This window comes from Corythoichthys intestinalis, chromosome 5 (genome assembly GCF_030265065.1).
Source record: "Corythoichthys intestinalis isolate RoL2023-P3 chromosome 5, ASM3026506v1, whole genome shotgun sequence".
In the NCBI taxonomy this organism is placed as follows: domain Eukaryota; kingdom Metazoa; phylum Chordata; class Actinopteri; order Syngnathiformes; family Syngnathidae; genus Corythoichthys; species Corythoichthys intestinalis.
In genome coordinates, this window is record NC_080399.1 from 1,004,077 (window position 1) to 1,030,563 (window position 26,487).

The 26,487-nt window shown below is 39.4% G+C and overlaps 1 protein-coding gene across 4 annotated transcripts in view; it reads right to left on the reverse strand.

Annotated features, from left to right (window-relative positions):
• dusp8a (dual specificity phosphatase 8a) overlaps positions 1 to 26,487 on the reverse strand; it is a 128,507-nt gene that overhangs the window by 87,675 nt on the left and 14,345 nt on the right. For 3 of the 4 annotated variants that reach the window (XM_057835701.1, XM_057835702.1, XM_057835704.1), the window contains exon 2: positions 17,895 to 18,281. In XM_057835701.1, coding sequence (XP_057691684.1) covers positions 17,895 to 18,131 — 237 coding nt within the window. In that variant the 5' untranslated portion in view covers positions 18,132 to 18,281. Of the gene's footprint in view, positions 1 to 17,894; positions 18,282 to 19,850; positions 20,446 to 26,487 lie in introns of those variants that run through there. The other variant, XM_057835703.1, reaches the window with a different exon arrangement.

Consider the following 26,487-nt stretch of genomic DNA (forward strand, 5'->3'; position numbering starts at 1 on the left):
TAGTGATCTACCATTTGAGGGCGGTAACATGCTACTATTAATTTGTTCTTTAATTAGATCAAAAATATTTATTTAGGTAGATTAAAATTTGATCAAATACAACGTGTAGCAGGGAAATGTTCTGTGCATATGAATTTAAGGGTCATGGTTAAAGAGTGAGACTGACTAATCAGAGTTTGTTGTTGATGGATTGGTTTGTGAGTTTGAGGGAAACTGCTTTGCTCGTTATTAAAAGCTGCAGCAAAGCATATTTGACACAAAGAGACTAAATAGTTTTTGAGTGCTTGATGTAGTTGTACATTAGATATCATCAGAATGGCTGAGAACACTGCAGGGTTGTCTATATATATATATATATATTTATATTTTATATATTATGAACTTCCGGTTTCGATATCGGATTGGGATCGCAATATTTAGCCTTATTTAGCCCAGCTCTCTGATTATCGTTGGCGTTGAGATACGTAGCGAGAGCAGGAGGGGGGAATTGAGCGGCACAGAGTCGTTTTTTTCCCCTCAATATTATTTTCTGTGCTCAAAATCTACGATCGCTCGCTTAAAATCTTTAACTGCTCGCTCAATATATTTTTTTGTGCTCGAAATCTAGGTTATTTTTGCTCAATTTCCATTATTGCTCGCTCAGAATAGTGTCAGCAATATAACCCCATATTATTTTAGTTCTGCGTCTACAGACTGGTGGGGAAAACTGCGTGCACACCAAAGCGCAAAAGTGCAAGAAATATTCCGATGTAGTATGCATTCCCAATGTGTACACTGCAAAAACACACAATTCCTTTGTTTTCAGTGCAAATCTAATAGAAATACCAGTGCTTCAAGTAAATTTTACTTCTTAGATTTCTTGAAATGAGAAAAATAGCTAGCTGAAAATAAGCCTAACAGACTTATTTTAAGCAATAAATGAGTGTATTTAAACTTTAAAAAAGGCTTGCTTGTCAGAGATGTTCTTCATTCAAGAATAGATATTGTTCAAAACATTATTTGGAAGCAAATTTCAAAAAACAACATTGATGACTACTCACTCTGTCATTTCAAGACTCCGCCAGCGCATGTAATGTCTCTGATGATGTCACTGAGTGGCACCGACAGCTACCGCCGATGCCATGATAATGATGATGAATGCGCCCCGGGCTACTGTACTTCTTTCTATTGTTATGAGGTTGTGGTTAGCGCTCTGGTTTGCATATTTGTGCTAAAAACTCCTAATTGCTTTAACAGAGTCACACAAGAAGGACTTGTTTTAAAACTGACAATTGCATGCATCTCCAAAAGGCGGTTGACGCCATTAGACGTCCAATTCGTTCGGACCGGTAGGGGCTACGACAGGGTTGTCAAATTAAATCTCATGTGAGCTGGACTAGTTTACTTTTGGCCAAATACAGTGCCCTCCATAATTATTGGCACACCTGAAAAAGATGTGTTTTTTAGCTTCTAATAATTAAAAAAAAAAAATTTCAAATAATATGAGACCTTAATGGAAAAAAAGAGAAAAATCCAACCTTCAATACAAGTGTATTCATTCAGTGGGGAAAAAAATCCCACATAAAGAAAAAATTATTTGACATCAAATAATGTGTGTCACAATTATGGTGTTAATACTTTGTACAACCCCCTTTTGCTAACAAAACAAGGTCTGGGGACTGAGATGGCCATGGAAGGAGCTTCATTTTGTGTCTGGTGAACCATTTCTGTGTAGATTTGGCCATATGTTTAGGGCCATTGTCTTGCTGAAAGACCCAGTGACGACCCATCTTCAGCTTTCGGGCAACAGATTTGGATTTCAAATGTCCTGGTATTTCAAAGCATTCGTGATGCCATGCACCCTAATAAGCTTCCCAGGGCCTTTGGAAGCAAAACAGCTCCACAGCATCACTGACCCACCCCCATACTTCACAGTGGGTATGAGGTGCTTTTCAGCATGCGCATCTTTCATGGTACGCCAGAAGTTTGTTGCCAAAAAGCTCAATCTTGGTCTCACACAAAAATACACACGGTCCCAGGTTTCAACTGGGACCGTGTGCTTTGGTCAGATGACCCTAACTCTAACCTAACCCTAAATATATGGCCAAATCTACACAGCAATGGTTCACCAGACACAAAATCAAGCTCCTCCCATGGCCATCTCAGTCCCCAGACCTTGTTTTGTTGGCAAATGGGGGTTGTACAAAGTATTAACACCAGGGGTGCTAATAATTGTGACACACATTATTTAATGTCAAATAATTTTTTTCTTTATGTGGGCTTTTTTCCCCACTGAATGTGTTGTGTTGAAAGTTGGATTTTTCTCTTTTTTTCCATTAAGGTCCCATATTATTTGAATTAAAAAATATATTAGAAGCTAAAAAACACATCTTTTTCAGGGGTGCCAATAATTATGGAGGGCACTGTAAGTTAACTCGTTGGCTGCGATTGACGGCGCCCGACATCCAATCCATTTTGACTTAGGTGAACGGACACTCAGCATTCAAAATGGTCGTTGAGCAACGTCAGTGGCACTGAAATATTAGCATTCACAGGTAGTTCTTGCAGTTTAAGTGAATTGGATGCCTATTGTTTTGGCTTTGGCTGGAAGTCAGTGTGTTAATTTCAGGTCATTCTTGTCATTTTAGGGTACTCATGGGTCACTTCCTGTACATTTTGAGTCATTTCGGGGTGACTTTCTATATATTTTGGATCATTTCCCTTTTTTTAAGGGCATTTCGAGGCCACTTCTGGTTCATTAGTCACTTCCTGATGATTTTTGGGTATTTCCAGGATACTTCCTTTTGATTTCAAGTCACTTATTAATGGTTTTGGGGCATTTTGGGGTCATTTCCTGGACAATTTGGATCATTTCCGGTTGATTTTAGGCCATTTACAGGTTACTTTCTGATTGTTTGGGGTTACTTTCTAATGGTTTTGGAGCAATTCGGGGTCATTTCCTGTACATTTTTAGGTCATTTCTGGGTCTGTTTTTGTGCCCTGGTAACTTACTGCTGATTTTGGCGCATTTACAGGTCACTTCATGTTGATATCAGGTCCATTTCTAAAGGTTAGGAGCATTTTGGGGTCATTTCCTGTACATTTCGGATAGTTTTGGGTCGATTTTAGGGCATTTCCAGGTCAATTCTGTGCACTGGTTACGTCCTGTCGATTCTAGGGCATTTATGGGTTACTTCCTGTTGATTTCAAGTCACTTTCTGTTGGTTTTGGGTTGCTCTCTAATGGTTATTGGGGCAATTAAGGGTCATTTTGGATCATTTCCTGTTGATTTTAGGGCATTTCCGGGTCACTTTCTGTGCACTAGTCACTTCCTGCTGATTTTGGGACATTTGCAGGTTACTTCCTGTTTGTTTTGGCACTTTTTGGAGTAAATTCCTTGTTAACTCATTGGTTGCCATTGATGCTGCTAGACAGGCTAGAGGGCGAATGAACGAACAGACTCAAACTTGAGCAAAGTGTAGTTGTGCACACCCTCGATCATACAAAACACAAATCTCCAGTTTTATGGCACTGATGTCAAATTTAAAGCATGTAATTCGTTACGTATAGTCTGAATGAGCTACAACGTGCCTGTCGTGCATAACAATCCAGCCAGGCCGCTTTGGCCCGTATGTTTGACATCCCTGGGCGACGATGACTCGGTAATACAGTAACGCGTCATGGCTAAAATAAACGAGTGAAAATTCCAGGATTGACACATTACGTAATGTGGGAAAGAACAGACGGTGAATCATTAACTAGGTTTTGCTGATACTTTCAAGCACGTTGGGTGACAAAAGCAACTCTATTTTGAAATACTTTACATCTGTAGTTTGGGGAAAATCTCCAGCATGTTACATGACTTTGGAGATACAAATCAAGGCTGACACAGTGAATGAATCAACAATTTGCATTTTTATATATTTTTCAGGCTATTTCGAGATAATCATATAAAATAGGAAAGAAAATATTGACAGTTTTTTGTTATTATGATCAAAAAGAATGTAAAAAAATCTATCAATGATAAAAGCCATGGACATCATTACTATTGACAGGAAATTTGCTAAATGTCCTGTGCACCGCCGGGCCCGTAGGGGGCTATGTGAATAAACTAAACACACCTAATATAAAATAAATAGCACACCATAGTTTAATGAAAAGAGTAGCGCGCTTTGTCCTAAAACAAGTAGAGCCAGCCCGGATAACAACGTTGATAGCGGGCGCTTGGGACGTCAAGACCAGTGTCGGTCGCTGTGGCAACCACGTCCCATCCGCGGACAACGTAACCGGCCACAGAGGGATGGTCCCGAAACAACACTCAGCCACACCTTTGGCCTGGCCTACTCCACCACGGACTTAAAAAACACTGGACACTGAGATAACACAGATTTGCTGCTCGGAAACATTTTCTATGTAGGCTGGTTTTGGATCCAGAATTGTCCCTCCATCGTCTGTTTTTACCTTGTTTTTTGACCATGGTTGACGAATAAATTGTCAACCTGCTTTCGGTGAGTCTTCTTAAATGTTTTGGAACATGGAGTCAGTACAAAGGGTAAACATCAGAGATGAACGCGCGGAATATCCGCCCTCTCGGGGGGAAGCACGGAAGCGGTAAACAGCGGAGCACCACTTTGTCCGGCTGTCGCCGTTTTCCGTGTGGCTTGGCCAGGGGTGGGGGTGGGGGGGGTGAATTCCAACAATTTCAAGTAGATGGGAATGACTCTCACACATGCTTTTGAGCACAATGTCGGATTTACATTCAAAATGTATGAAACCTGGACTGCATACTAACAACAAGGATTGTCTCAGGAGTGATTCAAGGTAATTATTACCGTATTGGCCCGAATGTAAGACGGTGTTTTTTGCATTGAAATAAGACTGAAAAAGAGGGGGTCGTCTTATATTTGCGGTCTGGGCGTTATACCCATTCACGATGCTAGATGGCGCCAGATATCATTGAAGCCATGTTCGGTCATGACAGATCTCAGCTACTCTCCAGTTTGCATTATTTTATTGTTTTTATCTTTTTCCTTATTCAGATTATCACAATAGATTGGTGGTTTATTTTAGGGCTGTCAAAATTATCGCATTAACGGGTGGTGATTAAATTCTTAATCACGTTAAAATATTTGACACAATTAACGCACAAGCACTGCTCAAACAGATTAAAATGACAGCACAGTGCAATGTCCACTTGTTAATTGTGTTTTTTGGAGTTTTGTCGCCCTCTGCTGGCGCTTGGGTGCGACTGATTTTATGGGCTTCAGCACCCGTGAGCATCGTGTAATTATTGACATCAACAATGGCGGGCTACTAGTTTAATTTTTTGATTGAAAAGTTTACAAATTTTATTAAAACGAAAACATTAAGAGGGGTTTTAATATAAAATTTCTATAACTTGTACTAATATTTATCTTTTAAGAACTACAAGTCTTTCTATCCATGGATCGCTTTAAGAGAATGTTAATAATGTTAATGCCATATTGTTGATTTATTGTTATAATAAACAAATACAGTACTTATGTACCGTATGTTGAATGTATATATCCATCTTGTCTTATCTTTCCATTCCAACAATAATTTACAGAAAAATATGGCATAATTTATAGATGGTTTGAATTGCGATTAATTACGATAAATTTTTAAGCTGTAATTAACTCGATTAAAAATTTTAATCGTTTGACAGCCCTTGTTTATTTACATTTCAAAAACCAGAAGCCATTCATTTACGAATGTGATTGCACTTTAGTTTACATATTTAAATGTTCAGATATTAAGATTTGAATGAGGCGAAATGACATGCTTTTTCTCTCAAATATATTGTTATAATCATTTGTTTCGGATGTACTGTAATTATTTTCTGTATCAAAATTTGGTGTTCAAAAAATCTTTTTTCAAACTTGAGTCTTGAAAACGAGGGGGTCATCTTATAATCAGGGCTGTCTTATATTAGGGCCAATACCGTATATTTTTCGTACAATCCAGGCATTTTGAGATGTGGAGAAAAATAAAGAAGAAAAAAAAAAAAAAAAAAATCAATGGGAGCCATTGGCTTCATTCTTCGACAAATTTATGTAAAATAACTGCCCGGTTTTTGCTTTTAACCAAGAACCAAGATGTTTTACGTCCATATCTACAAAGAATTCAGTGATTTGAGCATTTATTCACAAGAATTTTGAAAGGAAAAGGGCATTGTAGCAACACTTAGCATAACGAAGCTAACGGACTAGCTTAATTCTTAGACAGATTTAAGTTAAAGTGAACTAAACTGCCCGTTAGTTTTGCTTTTAAGAATGGCTGTCAAAATTATCGCGTTAACGGGCGGTAATTAATTTTTAAAATTAAACATGTTAAAATATTTGACGTATTTAACGCACATACCCCGCTTAAACAGATTAAAATGACAGCACACTGTCAAGTGCACTTGTTACTTGTGTTTTTTGGCGTTTTGTCGCCCTCTGCTGGCGTTTGGGTGTAACTGACTTTATGGGTTTCAGCACAATAATCATTGTGTAATTATTGACATCAACAATGGCGAGCTACGAGTTTATTTTTTGATTGGAAAATTTTACAAATTTTATCAAAACGAAAGCATTAAGAGGGATTTTAATATAAACTTTCTATAACTTGTACTAACATTTATCTTTTAAGAACTACAAGTCTTTCTATCCATGGATCTCTAACAGAATTTTAATAATGTTAATGCCATCTTGTTGATTTATTGTTATAATAAACAAATACAGTACTTATGTACAGTATGTTGAATGTATATATTGGTCTTGTGTCTTATTTTTCCATTCCAACAATAATTTACAGAAAAATATGGCATATTTTATAGATAGTTTGAATTGCGATTAATTACGATTAATTTTTAAGCTGTGATTAACTCGATTAAAAATTTTAATCGTTTGACAGCCCTACTTTTAACCAAAAATCGAGACTGTTTTATGGCCATATATATAAAGAATTCAGTGATTTAAGCATTCACAAGACTTATTATCTGTTGAAAACTTGCAGTAAATAAAAAAAAAATTAAGTTGCTATTTTGGGCAAAAACTTATATGTTTAATATGGCTATCCTGAAAATATAGGTGACTATCTCTGCATTTGGTGATTTTTGTGCATCTAGTGTAAAATCTGAGAATTTTATAGCCATTTTAAGTTTTGTTATACTTTTATAAAAAAATTATGAATCGGGATTTTATAGGGGAACGACTTTGAATTTTTTTATGCCGCTGCTCATGGAGACTCATATATGGCTAAGGTAGGTGCCTGTTTTGGTTTTAGGTCAGTAGCAGCTTTGGTTTTGAAAATATTTCAAGTTTTTGAAAATAGGCCCCTTACGGATCAGCCTCGTATCTAGTGTCCTGTCAAGTATTGTGAAGTCCATGAGTGTACATATGTGTGTTACAGCTTTACAAATTGCCAAAAGATTCAAAAAGCACAAGTTCACATTTAGTGAGGACAGGACACATCATATTAATAAAGTAAAAAAAAAAACAAACATATTGTGAGGAAAAATCTGAGAATTTTATAGCCGTTTTAAGTTTTGTTATACTTTAATAAAAAAAATAATGAATCGAGATTTTATAGGGGAATGACTTTGAATTTTTTGATGCCGCTGTTCATGGAGACTCATATACGGCTAAGGTAGGTGCCTGTTTTGGTTTTAGGTCGGTAGCAGCTTTGGTTTTGAAAATATTTCAAGTTTTTGAAAATAGGCCCCCTAAGGATCAGCCCCGTATCCCGTGTCCTGTCAAGTATTATGAAGTCCATGAGTGTACATATGTGTTACAGCTTTACAAATTGCCAAAAGCTTCAAAAAGCACAACTTCACATTTAGTGAGGACAGGACACATCATATTAATAAAGTAAAAAAAAAAAAAAAAAACATATTGTGAGGTAAAATCTGAGAATTTTATAGCCGTTTTAAGTTTTGTTATACTTTAATAAAAAAAAATAATGAATCGAGATTTTATAGGGGAACGACTTTGAATTTTTTTATGCCGCTGCTCATGGAGACTCATATACGGCTAAGGTAGGTGCCTGTTTTGGTTTTAGGTCGGTAGCAGCTTTGGTTTTGAAAATATTTCAAGTTTTTGAAAATAGGCCCCCTACGGATCAGCCCCGTATCCCGTGTCATGTCAAGTATTATGAAGTCCATGAGTGTACGTATGTGTGTTACAGCTTTACAAATTGTCAAAAGCGTCAAAAAGCACAACTTCACATTTAGTGAGGACAGGACACATCATATTAATAAAGTTAAAAAAAAGTAACATACTGTGAGGTACACTAAGGTACTGTTTATGTGACTAACAAAGAAAAAACAACTGGAGACAAAACGGGACGAGACTCCGGCATCGCTTAAGTCGAGTACGTGGTAAGCAGGGGACAATCTGCATCTATAAAACGTTAACAGCACAAATTATTTTTTTTCAGCACAAACGAGCACAAAACTAGCACACACGAATGACATAATATTTCTATAAATTTGTGTCTGAGGTGCAGCAACAGCAAAATGGCCGAACGATGGATTCACCGCACTTTATCCAAGAAATCGCCCACCTCAGTAGAAGAAACTAAAAGAGACTGTTCATCTCACTTGACAACTCGTAGCCAAACAATGGCTGACGAATGCAAAGACGACCGCGACCCGGTTGGGCTAAGAGGACGTTCAATCAACCGGAGCGTTGGCCGCTTTTACACAAACGTCCGAGTGCGTCGCCTCCAGACGGCTGAATGGGAAGCGAGGTTTTCCCGCTTCCCGTATTCACTTCCCTAACAAAGAGTCACAATTGTGTCTTTGGCCGTCTCGGCCGGTCGAGGCCGAGGGGCGGGGGCGGGGCCCGGATCTGAGCCGGCGTTAACTCCGCGCGTGCCGAGCCGGCGGCCGCACAAAAGGGGTGATGTCACGCTCGCCCGATAACAAAAGCGTCTCGCTCCGGCTAGTTCCAGCTTTATCCAGACCGCCGCTAATCGCACGCCTTATCCGCTTTACTGGGCCCACGGGGGGGCGGAGACTAACAAAGACGTGAGGCCGCCTCGGATCGGGAGGTGAAAAATGCTCGTTATGCTCCAAGTGTTTTGGCACCGGTGGACATCCCATTATAAAATTGTAGTGATGCACGATAATACATTTTTCAACCGATACCGATAACCGATAATTTCCTGCTCGTCCCAGCCAATGACCAATAATGCCAAGCCGATAATTCTATTAAAAGGTATATGTCAAATTATAAAGTATACACAAGAGCAAATATTACTTTGCAAAAATAAAATTTATTGCTGGTTTTGTCAACATCAAATGTGAACAAGTAGTAAATTCCAACATCTTAAATAATGACAGATTGTCTGACATTGTGCAATGGTTCACTTTTGGCAACAATTACTTGCAGAGTAAATACCTATATGTTGCACAAAAATTCCATTACTAACATATAAGCACTCTACAAAAACACACCTCCATAAAACCAGTTAAAATTCTCTTGTTTTCAGTATAAATCTATTGGAAATGAGTGAGTCAAAATTATCGCGTTAACGGGCGGTAATTAATTTTTTAAATGAATCACGTTAAAATATTTGACGCAATTAACGCACATGCCCCGCTCAGACAGATTTAAATGACAGTACAGTGAAATGCCCACTTGTTGATTGTGTTTTATGGAGTTTTGCCGCCATCTGCTGGCGCTTGGGTGCGACTGATTTTATAGGCTTCAGCACCACTGAGCATTGTGTAAGTAATTATTGACATCAACAATGGCGGGCTACTAGTTTATTTTTTGATTGAAAATTTTACAAATTTTATTAAAACAAAGACATTAAGATGGGTTTTTTAATATAAAATTTCTATAACTTGTATTAACATTTATCTTTTAAGAACTACAAGTCTTTCTATCCATGGATCGCTTTAACAGAATGTTAATAATGTTAATGCCATCTCGTTGATTTATTGTTATAATAAACAAATACAGTCCTTATGTACTACCGTATGTTGAATGTATATATCCATCTTGTGTCTTATCTTTCCATTCCATCAATAATTTACAGAAAAATATGGCATATCTTATAGATGGTTTGAATTGCGATTAATTACGATTAATTAATTTTTAAGCTGTAATTAACTCGATTAAAAATTTTAATCGTTTGACAGCCCTAATAAAAAGTAATTAGGTTCGCTACAACAGAGCCTTCTAGAAAAGTCTACTGCTTTAAGATGGCGCCTGTTTACTAGCGCGGGAAAGTCAGTCGTTTCGCATCTAATTCTTGGTATATGATCTAACATGGCCGTTGTCTGTCATTTCACATCTAGTTCTAGATATATGTGATATCTACCATAGGCGTATGTTGCCGTATGTTTGTAGCAACTAGCAACTGGGCGCTGTTTGTAGCGGCTGTCGGCCGAAGTCAGGTATTATTGTTTTTTTGTTTGTTTTTTTTAACTAGCGGCACGAGTTGAACAGGATATTTATCTCGGTTCGTTCCTCATTGCGTCCTGAAGACCGCGCTGACTGTGTTTTATTTCCGCTTTACCTGGTATAATTCAACGATCGGAATTTGGATGTTTGTGAATGGTTCTCGAACCTTCCACGGCCGAATCGCGAATAATCTAAAAATCGGAAATTTCACATGCCACTAGCAGCCTCGTATCCGTTCCAAATATCTTTGTGATGCAGCTTTAAATGTCTAATCAGGTGAGTGGTGTTGAATGAGGACGCTTTCTTTCTGCCTCATGGTGGAACTTCTGCAGTGCATGTTTTGCAGATGGCCAGAGCGCCGTTTGTTTCACACATGGAAAAAAAAAAAAAAAAAATCAACTCACGCTGGTGACAGAGCCGCCATGATATCCAACTGCCTCAACCATGTCGTGTAATGCGTCACTCATGCAACAGGGACTTCCGAGGGAGGAGGGGGTGAGGAGGCGGCGGCGCAGAATTGAACAAAACTGCTTCGATTGCGCGCAATTGAAGGCCAAATCAAGTATCTAATTATCGGATTCCATTAACGGTTGAATTTTTTTCTTTAATCCGTATTATCTGTGTGCCGTCATAATTGCTATCATCAGCCGATAATTATCGGAAACCGATATTATTGTGCATCTTTATAAAAAAGTATTGTAAAAGCTGCCATTTCGTCCTCCGTTTGTCACTGAAAGTCAAGGGGGAGTAATTCTAGCCTATCAGAAGCAGCTTTTTAGTGTTAGCATAGCAACAAATGCCATTGACAGTCGAACCGGAATTGCTCTAAAAATAAGCTGTTTACACGGTGACCACACGCCAATTCAAATTGGTTAACATCGGGTAAAAAAAATGGATTCATTTTGGGTCCCGAACTGTTAAAAAAGATCATCCGCGTGACTTGTGATCATTTTCATGCTTCGTCCTAATTGCGGTGGATGTGTTTTTGCTTATCACCGAGACATCGTTTCTATTTTTATACCAGCAGTTGGGAAAATCCGGGAAATGCCAGTTACTCAGACTGATTGAAATAAATAAGAGACATGATGGAAAATAGCAGGTGTGCCAGGTAAGATAAAACATTGGTCGATTACTCACATTATAGGGGTGTGACAATATATCGAAAATGCCTGGCATTGGCTGCCCGTGATACAGTGCCCTCCATAATTATTGGCAAGATGTGTTTTTTAGCTTCTAATAATTTTTCTTTTTGTTCAAATAACGTGGGACCTAATGGGGGAAAAAAAAAAAAGAGAAAAATCTAACCTTCAATACAAGTGCATTTATTCAGTGGGGAAAAATCCCACGTAAAGAAATAATTATTTGACATCAAACAATGTGTGTCACAATTATTAGCACCTCTGGTGTTAATACTTTGTACAACCCCCTTTTGCCAACAAAACAAGGTCTGGGGACTGAGATGGCCATGGGAGGAGCTAGATTTTGTGTCTGGTGAACCATTTCTGTGTAGATTTGGCCATATGTTTAGGGTCATTGTCTTGCTGAAAGACCCAGCGACGACCCATCTTCAGCTTTCGGGCAGAGGGCAACAGATTTTGATTTCAAATGTCCTGGTATTTCAAAGCATTCATGATGCCATGCACCCTAACAAGGGCCTTTGGAAGCGAAACAGCCCCACAGCATCACTGACCCACCCCCATACTTCACAGTGGGTATGAGGTGCTTTTCAGCATGCGCGTCTTTCGTGGCACGCCAGACCCACTTGGAGTGTTTGTTGACAAAAAGTGGTCCCAGGCTTCAACTGGGACCGTGTGCTTTGGTCAGATGAGACCAAGATTGAGCTTTTTGGCAACAAACACTCCAAGTGGCTCTGGCGTGCCACGAAAGAGGCGCATGCTGAAAAGCGTGTGTTGCACTTGTTAAAATAAAGCCAGCGTGTTAAACAACCATTACCTGCACTGAATTGGAGGGTTAGAATTACAGTACACGGCTTTAGAGAACACTGAACTTAACACGCGTATGCATAATGACTAGGGCTGTCCCAAACGACTAATTTTCTCCCGATTAGTCAGCTGACTATTTTTACGATTAGTCGAGTAATCTAATAATTATTTATTTATTTATTTTTTTTTTTTTTTTAAACTAATTTAGCAATGACATTTTTGTTGACGCTTATCAATTAAAAAAAAAACATACTGGAACACTCAAATCATTTATTAAAGTACAAATAAACACGTAAATAACAATAATAAATCACAAATAAACAATGAGTTCAAATGCTGATAGAATTAACTAGTGTAGCATCCCGATTGAAAAGATGGTCTCTTAAACTGATGGTTTACAACTTTTATTCCATCCTTGATGTAAACACACCGTAAGAGCTACGGCGCACACAAATAAAGCAACACAATTAAAAATTAACAAAAACTTTTCACCTTTTTCCTTTTAAACCTTATTTATATATCAATGAATTGCCTATATGAATTGCCTTTACCTTAATTTATTACCTTATCATTGACAATCTCTCCCTTGAGTGCAATCACTGTATATACTGTATATATTTATGACCTTTTAACCTTATATAATTTTCTATACCATAAAATAAACCATAACATGAAATAATCCTTTCAATTAGCATTAAGAACAATACTAATAGCACTTATAGGCCCATTGTCAATGAAACATTATTATTTAGTAAGGCGACAGCACCCTCTGGTGTACAAAAAATGAAAGGAAAAAAAAAAAAAACACCTTACAAACTGCGTGAAGGCGCTTGAGGTGTTTATTCACGGCCGACGTGCAGCCAAGCTTTGCACTGAAGCGTGTACTCTCCTTTGTTTCTTTGAAATAAGTCAATGTTTTGGACACTCTGGTGCGCTTTTTTTTGGCTTTGTGCCGCTTTCCCCGCTTGCAAACAGAGCATCCGACATTCTAACTTTCCCCGCATATATTTTTTTAACCCTTCATTAACCGTCGACGGCATGTTGTGCTCGTCGACGGATTTACGTCATCGATGACGTCGACTACGTCGACTAGTCGGGACAGCTCTAATAATGACATTATTTTAAATGAGTGGGCCGGTCTGAGGCATGAAATTCTAGGGCCGAAAATGAGTCTGACTCCGGCCCTGCTGACAGCCATAGACATCCGATCAATTTGAAATGGGAGGGTGGCAGCGAATGAATGCTCATTCGCTTCCATCCCTCCCGCTTCAAACGGATTGGACATCTACTAGTGATAAACGCCCATCAAATGGATGAAAAGAGCTTGTTCTTCTGTTCATTAGTTGTTTTGCTGACCCATGTATCAAGATTTGTTGTATCGTTATCGTGAGCCTTGTATCTAGGGCTGCAGCTATCGATTATTTTAGTAGTCAATTAATCGATGAACTAGTTAGTTCGAATAATCGAGTCATCGGATAAGGACCATGAAATATTAAAGGGTATGTAACGGCAAAGGGGGTGTGAGACATCAATAGAACCGTTATGTGCCAAGATAACAAATATTGATAAAGTTAACAAAAAAATCAATCACATTAATGAGCAATTATCGAAAATAGATCGAACATTTCCGAAAGTGTTCCGGAAACTGCCGAACGGGGCGGGGACGTCACGACAAGTGATTAACAGTCGAGGCGGAGCCAGGTGCCATTGTTTTTTATCGACGAGAGAGTAGCGCTCGGGTTTGTTTGACCAAAACATCACTAAAATGGTTCAAAACTGCTGTGCTATGTGGTTTACAAATAACTATTTATCGGAATATAGTATCCATGAGTTACCGAACGCGAAAAAAAAAGCTGGACTACGCAGACAATGGGTAAAGTTCGTCCGTGCCAAGAGGGCTAATTTTCTAGACCCAGCCTCTAGCACGGTTTTCTATGGTGTGCATTTTCCACCTGAAAGCTTCTCAAACTATGGACAAGTGAAATCGGGTTTTGCTAAAAGATTGCTGCTCAAAGGAGATGCGGTGCCGACCATACACGCGCAGCCAACTAAATGTCCCGAGATATAAGTACAACACCATAACACCATATCAAGAAAGAGGACGATGAGTGGCAAAGGAGGCTAAGGCTAAGCAAAGGAGGGGAGCAGCCAAGCTCGAAATGGCCAGAGTGAGTACTCTTTTATAATTAAAAAAATGTCACGCATTGGATACAGGACTGGACACATGTATAAATTATCGTTCGTAAAATATATAGAACAAGTCCTCTGATCCCATTCATATTTGTGTCTGTTGGCAGGGCGAAAAGCTATGATAGCGCAACAAATGATAATTATTCTATGCATTCCTTTATTTTGCAGTCACGGTGTATCAGCTTCACAAAAAGAAATGCAAAAAATATCATTCGTTGTTTCCCCACACGATCTGCTGCCGATGTTTCATCAGTGTCATTGCTCCCCTCAGTGACCGTTTCATTACGCTGCATTGGCGTTCGTTTGGGCTCAAATTGGTAACCTAAAACAGCTTCGTAACTCTCCTCGTCACCATTAGATGAACATTCGTTACGTCGGATTCGTCGCTGAAACTAGAAAGGAAATTGTCTGCCATCATCGCCGCCATTCAGTATTAAAGCACTGAGCCTTTTTCTTGTTGAAGAAACAATTCTGAATTCTCTTTTATTGACAACGAGGGGTGTTTCTTCATGAGGGAACCTGGAATATGTGCAGGACGAACACAATGCATCAGCATAAACAGCTCAAAACACCCCTAATTCTCCCCTCACTAGAAGGAATTATATTGATGCAGACAGGCGCTGCCCCCCTAGTGGCCGGTGGCACTCTCTTCACTTGTAGTGACGTCACGCACACAATCTGCCAGATCTCGGGCGCCGATCGTTTTAGCTTGACAATCGAGCCAAATTTCTCTCATTTTCTTGTGTGTAATTACACGAAGTGGCATGATATGAATACAAAAGGCATGCGTTTATGGATAAATGATGGAATATTAACATTTTCCCAGGGCATGACATACTCTTTTAAAATACCTGGGATGAGCCTCAAACGGTATAAAACATAAATTAGGACCTATGTACAACAAAAGAACAATTGGCCAACTTACATAAGAAAAATCTGCTTGCTTAAATGCTATAAAATGCTGACTTTTTTTTTTTTTAACAGTGCTCTTAACAAATGGTTCAGACTCATATTCCCACAAAAAAACGACTAAATATACCTATAAACTAAATTAGGAATGCATTAAAAAACACTAGCCAAAACAAAAACTTAGCTTACGTTGGTCTTAACAGGGAGAAGTTGGATTCAGCCGTGTAAAATGAGGCAGACCAGAGGGCAGTGACAACGCCACTTTAATTAAACGAATACTTGAAGCAACAAAATTTAATTTGAATATTTTTTTCTTATCGAATACTCGAGGTAATCGATTAATCGTTGCAGCACTACTTATACTTGTATATCATCATATCGTGAGGTATCCAGCGGTTCCCACCCCTACTCACACATAGATTGCGCAAGAAAGTAAAACACGCGACGTGATGAGGAAGTAAAAACAAACAAAAAATCAAATTCCACGAGCTTCTGTCATAAACTCTCTGCTTCTGTATTTGATTGCATTCTGTGTCCTAAAATAAAAATAGGCTTTGGAGAAACAATACAAGCAAGTGGGAAGAATGTAACGTGTCACAAAGCCAGCTTTGTTGCCATCCGGTCACGTAATACAGCGGGCGAGCGTCCCAAAACATAAGACGCGAGCGACCACAACAGCCGCACGCCGGCTCCCCGCTTAAGTTTCTTCTCTCAGACTTTCTTGAGTTTCACACAGTGACTAAAAATACAAGAGTCAGCATGCCGCGGCCAGCCGGGCAGGACAGGACGTGGAAAAAACGCCGTCACATTCACAAGAGACTGCAGGGAAAACCCTAACGTCCAATTCGGGGGACGCTCAAAAGCTACGAAACGACAGCGCCAGGGAATAGCCGACAAGTGCATTTTTGTCGATTGTTTTTTTCGGTGCCCCGATCTCTTAGGTGGGAAAGGGAAAACAAAAGGCGGGATGATAATAATAACAAATGAAAATCTTAACACATTCAGTGCCAAAGATGTGTGTTATGCCTTTTATATATTTCTTTCCTGATTTCTTAGATGGAAAAGGGAAAACAAGAGGGTGAATGAGGGAGGGAAAACACGAGGAATTAGGAATAGGACATTTTAAAAAATCCAAACTCATTAAGTGACATGGAGGTATTTTTATGTCCAATGTCTTTTCAGCGCTCCTTTTTTGGGGTGGAAAAGGGAAAACGAATGAGTGGAATTAACATATTTACGGTGTCTTGATATTTTGGGTGGACAAGGGACATTTAAAGAGTGAACAGTGGAATTAGGGAAAAAAAAATACCTTTAACCATTCAGCGTCAAAGATGTAATTATACATGTTGTATTGCCTTGACTTCTTGGGTAGAAAAGGGAAAACCAAAGGGTGGGGGGGAAAAAACAAAAAAAATCTTAACGCATTCAGAGGCGAAGATGTATTTACATTTAAGTTTTTTCAGCCACCCTTCCCAACTTTTGTTTGGGTGGAAAAGGGAACACTAAACCTTGAATTGGGGGGGGGACTAACTTACACTGAATTAGGGGGAAAAAAACAATCTTTACTTGTTCAGTGTCAATGATGTGTTTATATGTTTATACATGTTTTACTGCTCCTTGATTTGTTGGGTGGAAAAGGGAAAACAAAAGGCTGGAAAATAATTTTTTAAAAATCTTAATGCTTTGAGTGCCAAAAATGTGGTTTTTACTCATTTGATGTCTAAGATGTATTAGTATATGTTGTGTTGCCTTGATTTCTTGGGTAAAAAAGGGAAAACCAATGGGTGGGAAAAAAAATGTTAATGTATTCAGAACCAAAGATGTATTTACAATTAAGATTTTTCAGCCCTCCTTCCCATCTCTTTCGGGTGGAAAAGTGAAAACTAAACTGTGAATGGGGCGGGTCGACTAACACAGAATTAGGGGGAAAAAAATCTTAATGCATTGAGTGCCAAAAATGTGTGTTTACATGTACGCTTTGTTAGCGACCCATTGTTTGTGTGGAAAAGGGAAAACTAAAGCATGGAAGAGGTGGGAAAAAAAACTTGAATTGAGAAAAAAAACTATCTTTACTCATTCAGTGTCAAAGATGTGTTTTCACAATTCATGCAGTGTCTTGACTTGTTAGGTGGAAAAGGGAAAACAAAAGTGTGGGTAATAATAAATTCAAAATCTTAACACAATCTGTGCCAAACGTGTGTTGATATGTACGTTTTTCAGCATCCTATTTGTCAGTGGAAAAGGGAAAACTACGAGTTGATGACCAGAGAAAACATTTCCCATTTTGTACAGCGCCTTGATTTCTTTGGCGGAAACGGGAAAACCAAAAGGTTGGAAAATAATCATTTAAAAAAGTGAGAAATTCTTAAGAGATCCGTTTTTTGTCCCCCCCGCACCCCCCGCCTCCCTTCGGCACCCCGATTTCTTAGACGGAAAAGGGAAAGTCTGTAAAACTCACCTTCATTTTGCAGTTGGGCTGCAGCAGCTCAGTGACCGCCACCTTGTCCTGCTGCAGCCGCCTCTTGACCAGCTTGGAGCAGCAAACGTTGATCGCTCCCTGCACGTGCGACGCGTTATATTCGGAAAAGGTCCTGCTATCAATCACCAGTAGGCGACCTGTCCCTCTCTGGATGAGGCTGGCCAGTCGCTTGATATCCATGGTGCTTCGCTTGCTGGGCCCTTTCTCCCCCGCCATAGTGTACGAGGGGCGCCGTAGTCCCTTTGAGCCAGAGGTGGCGGTGCGGAGGAGGAGGTGCGGCGCGGGAAGATGACCGGATGACCAAAAGAAGGCGGGGTCAGAGGATGGAGGGAACCGTTGAGGAACGTGTTGAGAGATTCATGGTGCCTGGGGAAAGAAAACAAAATAATTTAGTGATATTTTCAATGTCAAGTTCCTTCTTTTAATAGCAACGACAACATATGCTATGTCACCTGGGCTGGCAGTAGAGGCGTTCGAAATTTCCGATTCTGAGATTATTCGCGATTCGGCTGTGGAAGATTCGAGAACGATTCACAAACATCCAAATTCTGGTTATTGAATTATACCAGGTAAAGTAGACCTAAAACACAGTCAGCGCAGTCTTCGGGACGCAATGAGGAACGGACCGAGAGTAAATATAATGTTCAACTCATGCCGCTAGATAAAAAAAATAAAATAATAATAATACCTGACTGCGGCCGACAGCTGCTTCAAACAACGCCCAGTTGCTAGTTGCTACAAACATACGCCCACATACGGCTATCGTAGATATCACATATATTTAGAACTACATGCAAGATGACAGACGACGGTGAACATGTACATGTACATGAACATGTAAAAAGAACTAGATTAGGGGTGCATGATATCCATTTTTTGACACCGATATCGATAACTTCCTGCTCCTCAAGGCCGATACTGATGCGATAACCGATAATATATAATTTTCCCATGTATATTTACCTGAGTTTTTGAACACCTGTAGGTCAAAAATACTAGTGGTTGATTCAGCATAGATGTGCCTTTGCCCAAACCAGAATTTTTATAATGACATGAACCTTATTATAATGAACAAAACAAAGACAAGAACAGTTTTGACTTCAAAAAGTGCCCATATTCATTTTTTCAAATAAATATAATTTGAGTCAATCACAATCAATCAGTCAATAACATTGACGATGTGTTGTCCTGAACAATGAGCACTGATCTAAAACAAACATAGACCCAACATGTATTGTGCTTTGTCAGCAGATAAAACATTTGGTGCCACAGGAGAGGAGACTTTTGTCGTCTTGGTCCATGAAACAACTTTCTTAACCTGGCAATTATAGAACAGCAAGCCTATCAATAACCAAAAGGCCTCTCAAGAACTTGTAAACATAACACTGTAAAATGCAAACATTTGCTAATTGCCATAGTGAGGTTTATAACTCATTGAAGGAAAAAAATACAGCCTCTAGAACAGGGGTCCCCAACCTTTTTCGCACCATGGACCGGTGTCCTGTCAAATTTTGCACCCTTATAAAATTTTGTTCCCAAAGCTTTTGTGGCGGTGAAAAAAGCCCTCTTTTATATTCAGTTGGACTCTCAATGTTATCCGATGGTGCTAAAAAACTATTTACATCACAAACATACATGTGCAACACGGAAATGGCGTAAATGAATGCTTAACGACACGGCGAAGTCGTTAAGTGAGAGGGCTACGTGCAGTTGTTGTGTGCGCCTAACATGGCAAACGTAAGTTAATATTCCTTTCTTTAAAGAAAGTTTGTAGTGTGTACTTAGGAATCGCAGCATTCGCGGTCCTTTTTAACGTTACGCGCATGCCAACTTTGTCAGAACACCGGCAATGTGCGGCAGAAAAATACAGCAAATATAAAATAGCATTTGTTTTTAGCCCCGTCGTGTTAAGTGCAGGGAAAAAATACAACTCACCCGCTGAATCGGTGGGAGGCCTGAGTTTGTTTCGTTGAGACGAGATGGTCCCGAGATGGGAGAGTGAGAGAAGCTAGCATCCCTAATACACGATGTTGGAAATTGTAGCAGTTTTCAGCGCACTCCTAGCGATGTCAGGATATTCCGAAATGACTTTAATCCAGAACTTCGGTAGAGTTGTTGTCTCAAATGTACGTTTTAAGTCGTCGTGATTTGCGATCTCTACAAGCTGATATTCCTGTTCCACAGACATGCTCGAATCACTCTGTTTATTCACATACGGGTCACGAATTCACTCCTTCGCAGTTCCTGGGTCTTTAGTGATTGGGAAGTAGCATAAATTTTGTTTTCTTCGAGGTTGTAAGCACAGCTTCTGGCTCGTCAGGTTCCCTTTTCCCCGTAAAAAGTCTGTCCAAAGACGCCTGTTATTCAGTCATTGTAGTGTGGGGGCAAATTATTTTCAATAAGAAATGTGATTGGCGATGACCTACGTCATACGTTATTATCGAGTCCAAGCGCGCATAGATATACAAAACGAGATTTAGTGCTAACAGCCCAATCAATGCATTTCTATGACGACCTCCTATACTGTAGTTGTATATCTAGAGTAGACAGGGATATTGGTGTGTTAAGCGGCACAGGCCAAAGTCAATTGGCCAGAATGAAAAAAAAAAAAAAAAAAAAAAAAATTGGCCAGAATGCAATCGTTAATAAATTATTTATCATTTCTGCGCGGCCCGGTACCAAATGCGCCACGGACCGGTATCGGTCCGCGGCCCGGTCGTTGGGGACCCCTGCTCTAGAACACTAACAAAACTTTGCATAGTGGCAAAACACGAGTGGAAACAAACGCTCGCATCCCAATCAGACACCGCACCAAAAATATTATTAATAGACCCGATAATATATAATGTTATTGGAGTTATTGGGATGACGTCATAATTCCTATTATCGGACACCTCTAAACTAGATGCAAAATGACAGACTTGCCGTTTAGGAGTTGCCGTGTTGTTAACAGCCGCCATCTTAAAGCAGTAGACTTCTTTAGAAGGCTCTGTTATAGCGAACCTAATGAACTTTTTATCTAAAATACTCCTAAATCGGTAAAATCTTAACTTAAATCCATCTCTAAATGATGAAACACTTTTAAAACTTTGACATGTCGAAAGTAGACAGAAGGGAAATGATGGAATAACGGGAGAATTTTACCAACTTTAATGGTTGATTCACATCATTAAATGAATTGAATATAGTTTAAAGCTGCTGATACAGAATGGGACTTGAGTACCATAATTTCCCAAATATAACGCACACTTTCTCCCCCCTCCCCACAAAATCAACTTGTAAAATCATGGCGCGCATTATAAACAGGTACATGGATGGAGACAGATATAATTTTTTTTTTATTGACACGGCCACGTTGTGTTGAAGAAATGTATGCGGCGACCCGTTGCTAACCATTACGGTACGAGACGTCACCATTTTGTTTCGGTAATACTTCACTCTAATCGGCCGAATGATTTCGTCTGTGTTAAATTCTGCTTTTTTCAGTCTTCATAAAGCACAGAATTTAGTTTCTTGAACTCATTTGAGTCAACGTTTATTGCAGCTCCGCAACTCGGACCATAACAAACGTAAGCGCACAGACTTCCTGTGTCCGTCAACTATATCTGTCCCTCGGGAAACTCAAAGCCAAATAACAATAGTCCCTATTGTTACTGTTGTGTCGACAGCGATGAGCTCTCTCGGATTTCCGACTTGCGTTCTCACTTTCATTTTACCGTATCAATCCATGGAGGAAACATTGATTCATCATGATGAAACGAGCAAGTTATACAGCAGCCTTTAAAAGAAAAGTCACATCTGTTTTGTTTTCTCCTGGATTCTGGTAAGTTCAAGAAGTTATCAGATCATATTATTACCGTACATATGGTCAGTTTACGGTAATGTTTTGAACTAGCAATGTGCTATGCTTGTGCTGTGTTTCACCAGTCAGTAAAATGCCATTTCTGTATCTGTACACGAGCTCTGTTTTCTTGTATTCTTCTATTTATTGGTGCTAAAATTAGGGTGCGCCCCCAAGATTTTACAAGTAAATTTGGGGTGCGCGTTCTACACGGGTGCGCCTTATATTCGGGAAATTACGGTATTTTATTTACTGTTGTAAACTGTTAACATGATACGGAAATATTAGTTTGGTTTAGCCTGAGAGGATTTTTGAACAATTTTGAAACTAATGTACAAAACATTAAAAGCGCGTAGGGGGGTGGGGGTGGGGGTAACATCAATAATGGATTTATAATCGAATCGAAGCCTCTTAATCGTGATCGAATCATTAGGTGCCAAAAGATTCCCACCTCTAGCTGGCAGTGAATGAGTTTAGTACAAAAGATCATTTTGTTGACAAATCGTCAGTTTTTAGAGCTTATAAAAAACCTTTGTCCATTAAATCCTAAATATTGTTGTGTTCATATCAGAGGTTGGAGTTAGTGTGGAAACTAATGATGACATATACCATATTGGCCCGAATATAAGACGGTGTTTTTTTGCATTGAAATAAGAGTGAAAAAGTGGGAGTCGACTTATATTCGGGGTCTAGACGTTATACCCATTCACGACGCCAGATGGCGCCAGATATCATTGAAGCGAATGTTGAACTTGAGGAGTAATGTTCTGTCATGACAGATCTCAGCTACTTGCAAGTTTAACCACTTTGATGGTTAAAGTGCCTGTGATACGAAAAAGCATGTTTATTTCATAATACACGCAGTATTTTATGCTCCTGAATGATATGGACCGCTTGGATGTGTGTGGAAGCGATCGCTATGTTTATTTAGTTTTTTGAATCCCGTGCCAGGAAAATGAGTGACTTCCGGCTTCGGTCTCGCATTGAGGAGGAGGGCGCTGTGACGTGTACGGTAGAAGACGTCCTCTTCACGCTACAGTGTACTGTTGTGTATGAAGACGAAGGATTCAGCTGATTTTGCGGATTAATACGTTTATTTTTCGCATCACGCCAGCCAAACGGCTGCAGGAAAATCATTCTGTATGAGGGAGAGGCGTATGCGCCTTTTTGGAGTTTCAAAAGGTTCCCATTCACCGTGGATATTTACTGTGGGACCATTGGACTTACGAGGAAGTGAGTAAACATCTTGTTTTGTATTATGTCAAACACGAATACAGCGATTACAAAGTAAACACTACAAACTTCCTTTAAATGAAGGACTATTTACGTTTGATCATTGATAGGCATGTAAAAAGCTCTCCTAATGCTTATTAGCAGCAGCACGTTAGCTGCACAACAACTCCAGCCACCCTCCTCCGGGGAACGAACTGTAAATTGCTCTCCGCCGGGCGGTTTGCCGATCCGCAAAGACAATCGACAACCGGGTCGTCATGTCAAATAATCCAGGATAGCTATGTGTGATTTTCCGCTTTGAAGACTTTGAAACATCATTCGGTTCGGGTTAGCATGTCGGCTAGCTGTCACGCCTTCTGGTTTGTTTACATTCTCCGAAGCCGGGGAAGGGAAATGACATATGTCCGATTTAGGTGTCATAAAATATCGTTCGGGAGGTGCGACAGTAAAGGTGAAGTGGACAGACCATTATGGAGTAATTTTGCCATGTTGTCCTGAATAAATGCATTTTTATTATTTCATATTCCATTCAGCACAAGACTGTTATTTGTCATGACCATGCCATTTATTTAGCAATTGGGGAAAATACTTGGATAAAAAGAGTGTCCTGTAAAAATATTGAAGAGACAGAAACAATGACATTTTGTGGCTCTCTTCGTCGCGTTTACCTCGTTGTGAATAGTTCCCCCTCAGCGGGCTGACTGGTCCTTCTCAAGCCATTTATATAGCTGTTGGGGAAAAATACTTGGGTAAAAAGAATATCCTGTAAAAATATTGGAGTAGAGAGACTGAAACAATGACATTTTGCGGCTCTCTTCGTCGCGTTTTCCTCGTTCTGAATAATTCCCCCTCAATGGGCTGAATAGTAAAATCGATGAGCCCAGTCTACCGCTGACGTCATCCACCTGTTGGGGACGCTAAAGCCCTATAATGGTAGGCGTGGCTAACCGGCAGATTAAAAGACTAATTTCTCGTCATCTGTGCTTTGCTAAATTGTTGTATATAGTCGAATCGTCTCAAAATATGATTGTAATTCACATAATAATGCCATTTAAGACTTTTTTTCTCGTGTTATATGCTCTTTAAAGCAGTTTTTGCAATTTTGTTGTTTTATCACAATAGATTGGTTTATTTACATTTCAAAAAACCAGAAGCCATTCATTTACGAATGTGATTGCACTTTAGTTTACATATGTAAATGTTCAAATATCAAGATGTGACTGAGGCAAAATTACATGCTTTTTCTCTCAAATATATTGTTATAATCATTTGTTGTCAGATGTACTGTAATTATTTATGGTATAAAAATTAATTTGGTGTTCAAAAAGTATTTTTTTCAAACTTGAGCCTTGAAAAAGAGGAGGTCGTCTTATATTTGGGCCAATACAGTACCTCACGATACGATATTATTTGCTATAAAAAGATCAGGGTAACAATGTCCTTACGATAATGTGCTACATCAGTTATCGATACAGTGCATTGGTCAGGAAATCATTCAAGGATATTCTACAAACCTAAATCACAGAAAAACAAGCTATTTTCATCCTTTTGACATAGGTTTATCACTAGTAGACATCCAATCCACTTGAAATGGGAGGGTGGCAGCGAATGAACATTCGTGCACTTGTAACCCGGGGACTACCTGTATTCATTTGTACGCACAAATCATGTCATCTATTGAAATGCCGTGCGATGACCACACATGAAATAGGAAACGACACGACTGCCAGTGAGATAAATTAAGCCCGGGGAATTTGGAGCGCAGGTCCGGACACGAAGGAATAGCCGCTGAGATATGCGTCCGTGCCGGCCCGCGCACGTGCATTCAACAGTTTGTAAACTTGCCGTGCACCACCGTCAAGGGAAATAGTATTTTTGCTAACATGCTAATCAATAAGCACATACACGCCTTCTTCTGTTGTTTTAGTACATACCTTATTTTTTATAAGTCGCAGTTGTTTTCATAGTTTGGCTGGGGGTGCGACTTATAGTCTGGAGTGACTTATGTGGGAAATTATTAACGCATTATTATATGATTTCACATGTTATTTCGGTGTTTTGGAGTGACACTGATGGTTTGGTAAACTTGTTAGCAGTTCTTTATGGTATAGACCCTACTCACCTACGTCACAAAATGGGCGTGTCGCTGTTTCCGGCCGCCATATTGTACCTATTTTTTAGACCGATTCTCATTGTTTTCAATTAGTCGAGCAAGTTATAGAGCAATTCATGGAAGCCCCGGTGTTATCTGACGCCGTAAACCCATTGGATGCGTTGCATAAAAGGCGTTACGTGGAAAAGCTTCAGTTTATCCATTCGCCAGATCCGTATTTGATGCCTAAATCGATGTTTTTCGACCCGCTGTCTTCGCCGTCTTTGCCTGACCCTGATATTTACAACTATCTTTGTCCACACAAAATCGGCCTATTCTCACGAAAGTTTGAAAAACTTTAAGAGCTTGGAGGCTTATAAATACTTCGTTGCTGGTTGGGTGAAACAGGTCCTCGTACACGAAAATTCGGCAGGAATCTATCGTGTGCTCGGGAAGGTGAGTTACGAAATTTTCAATTCAAAATCTTTTGTTCTTGCTAACATCCACTGTCAAGTCTAATGTATTTCATGTCATTTGTCAATGGAGCTAGGGCTTTTAATGTTTATATGGTTTAGCGATAGCACTCTCACTACATACATATATAATATGTAATAAATACGAAGTGCGATAGCACTACTCCAGATTGTCCCTAGTTTGAATTTATTTTTTGGCTTTTGACCTCAATAGTGAAATTGTAAATTAACTGTATGACAACTGTCTTATTATCCCCTTATAATTATATATTTTCAGGTAGTTCATTCACAACGTCTGAGTGTATGTTGTCGGCGATTAGCCTAGCAATGATCTTAATTGTGGTTGTCAGCCCAAAACCCTCTAAATATATATTAATTGCATCTTACCAGATATAAAATGACTACTACATAATCTGTGGTAGTCGTTTGGAGCCCAGTTTTCTCGTCGAATTGCAACAGTCAATCTCGGTCTCCTCTTCGGGTCTCTCGGAATACGGTAAAACTTCCAGTCTCTCCGTCTATCTTCTCTGTTTTTGCAACCGACCGCCACACACGACTTCACCATTTTGATTATTAATGTTAACGAGCAGAAAAACACGCCATAATAGGAGGAATTTACAAAGCGCTAATGCATTAACATGACAAGTATACGGACAACATGGCGCGGGGGCGTGGCTGTGACGTCACGTGAGTAGGGTCTATAGTTTAGGGCTGTCAAAATTATCGCGTTAACGGGTGGTAATTAATTTTTTAAATTAATCACGTTAAAATATTTGACGCAATTAACACACATGCCCCGCTCTAACAGATTAAAATGACAGCTCAGGGTCAAATGCACTTGTTGTGTTTTTTTTAGTTTTGTCGCCCTCTGCTGGCGCTTGGGTGCGACTGATTTTATGGGTTCAGCACCATGAAAATTGTGTAATTATTGAC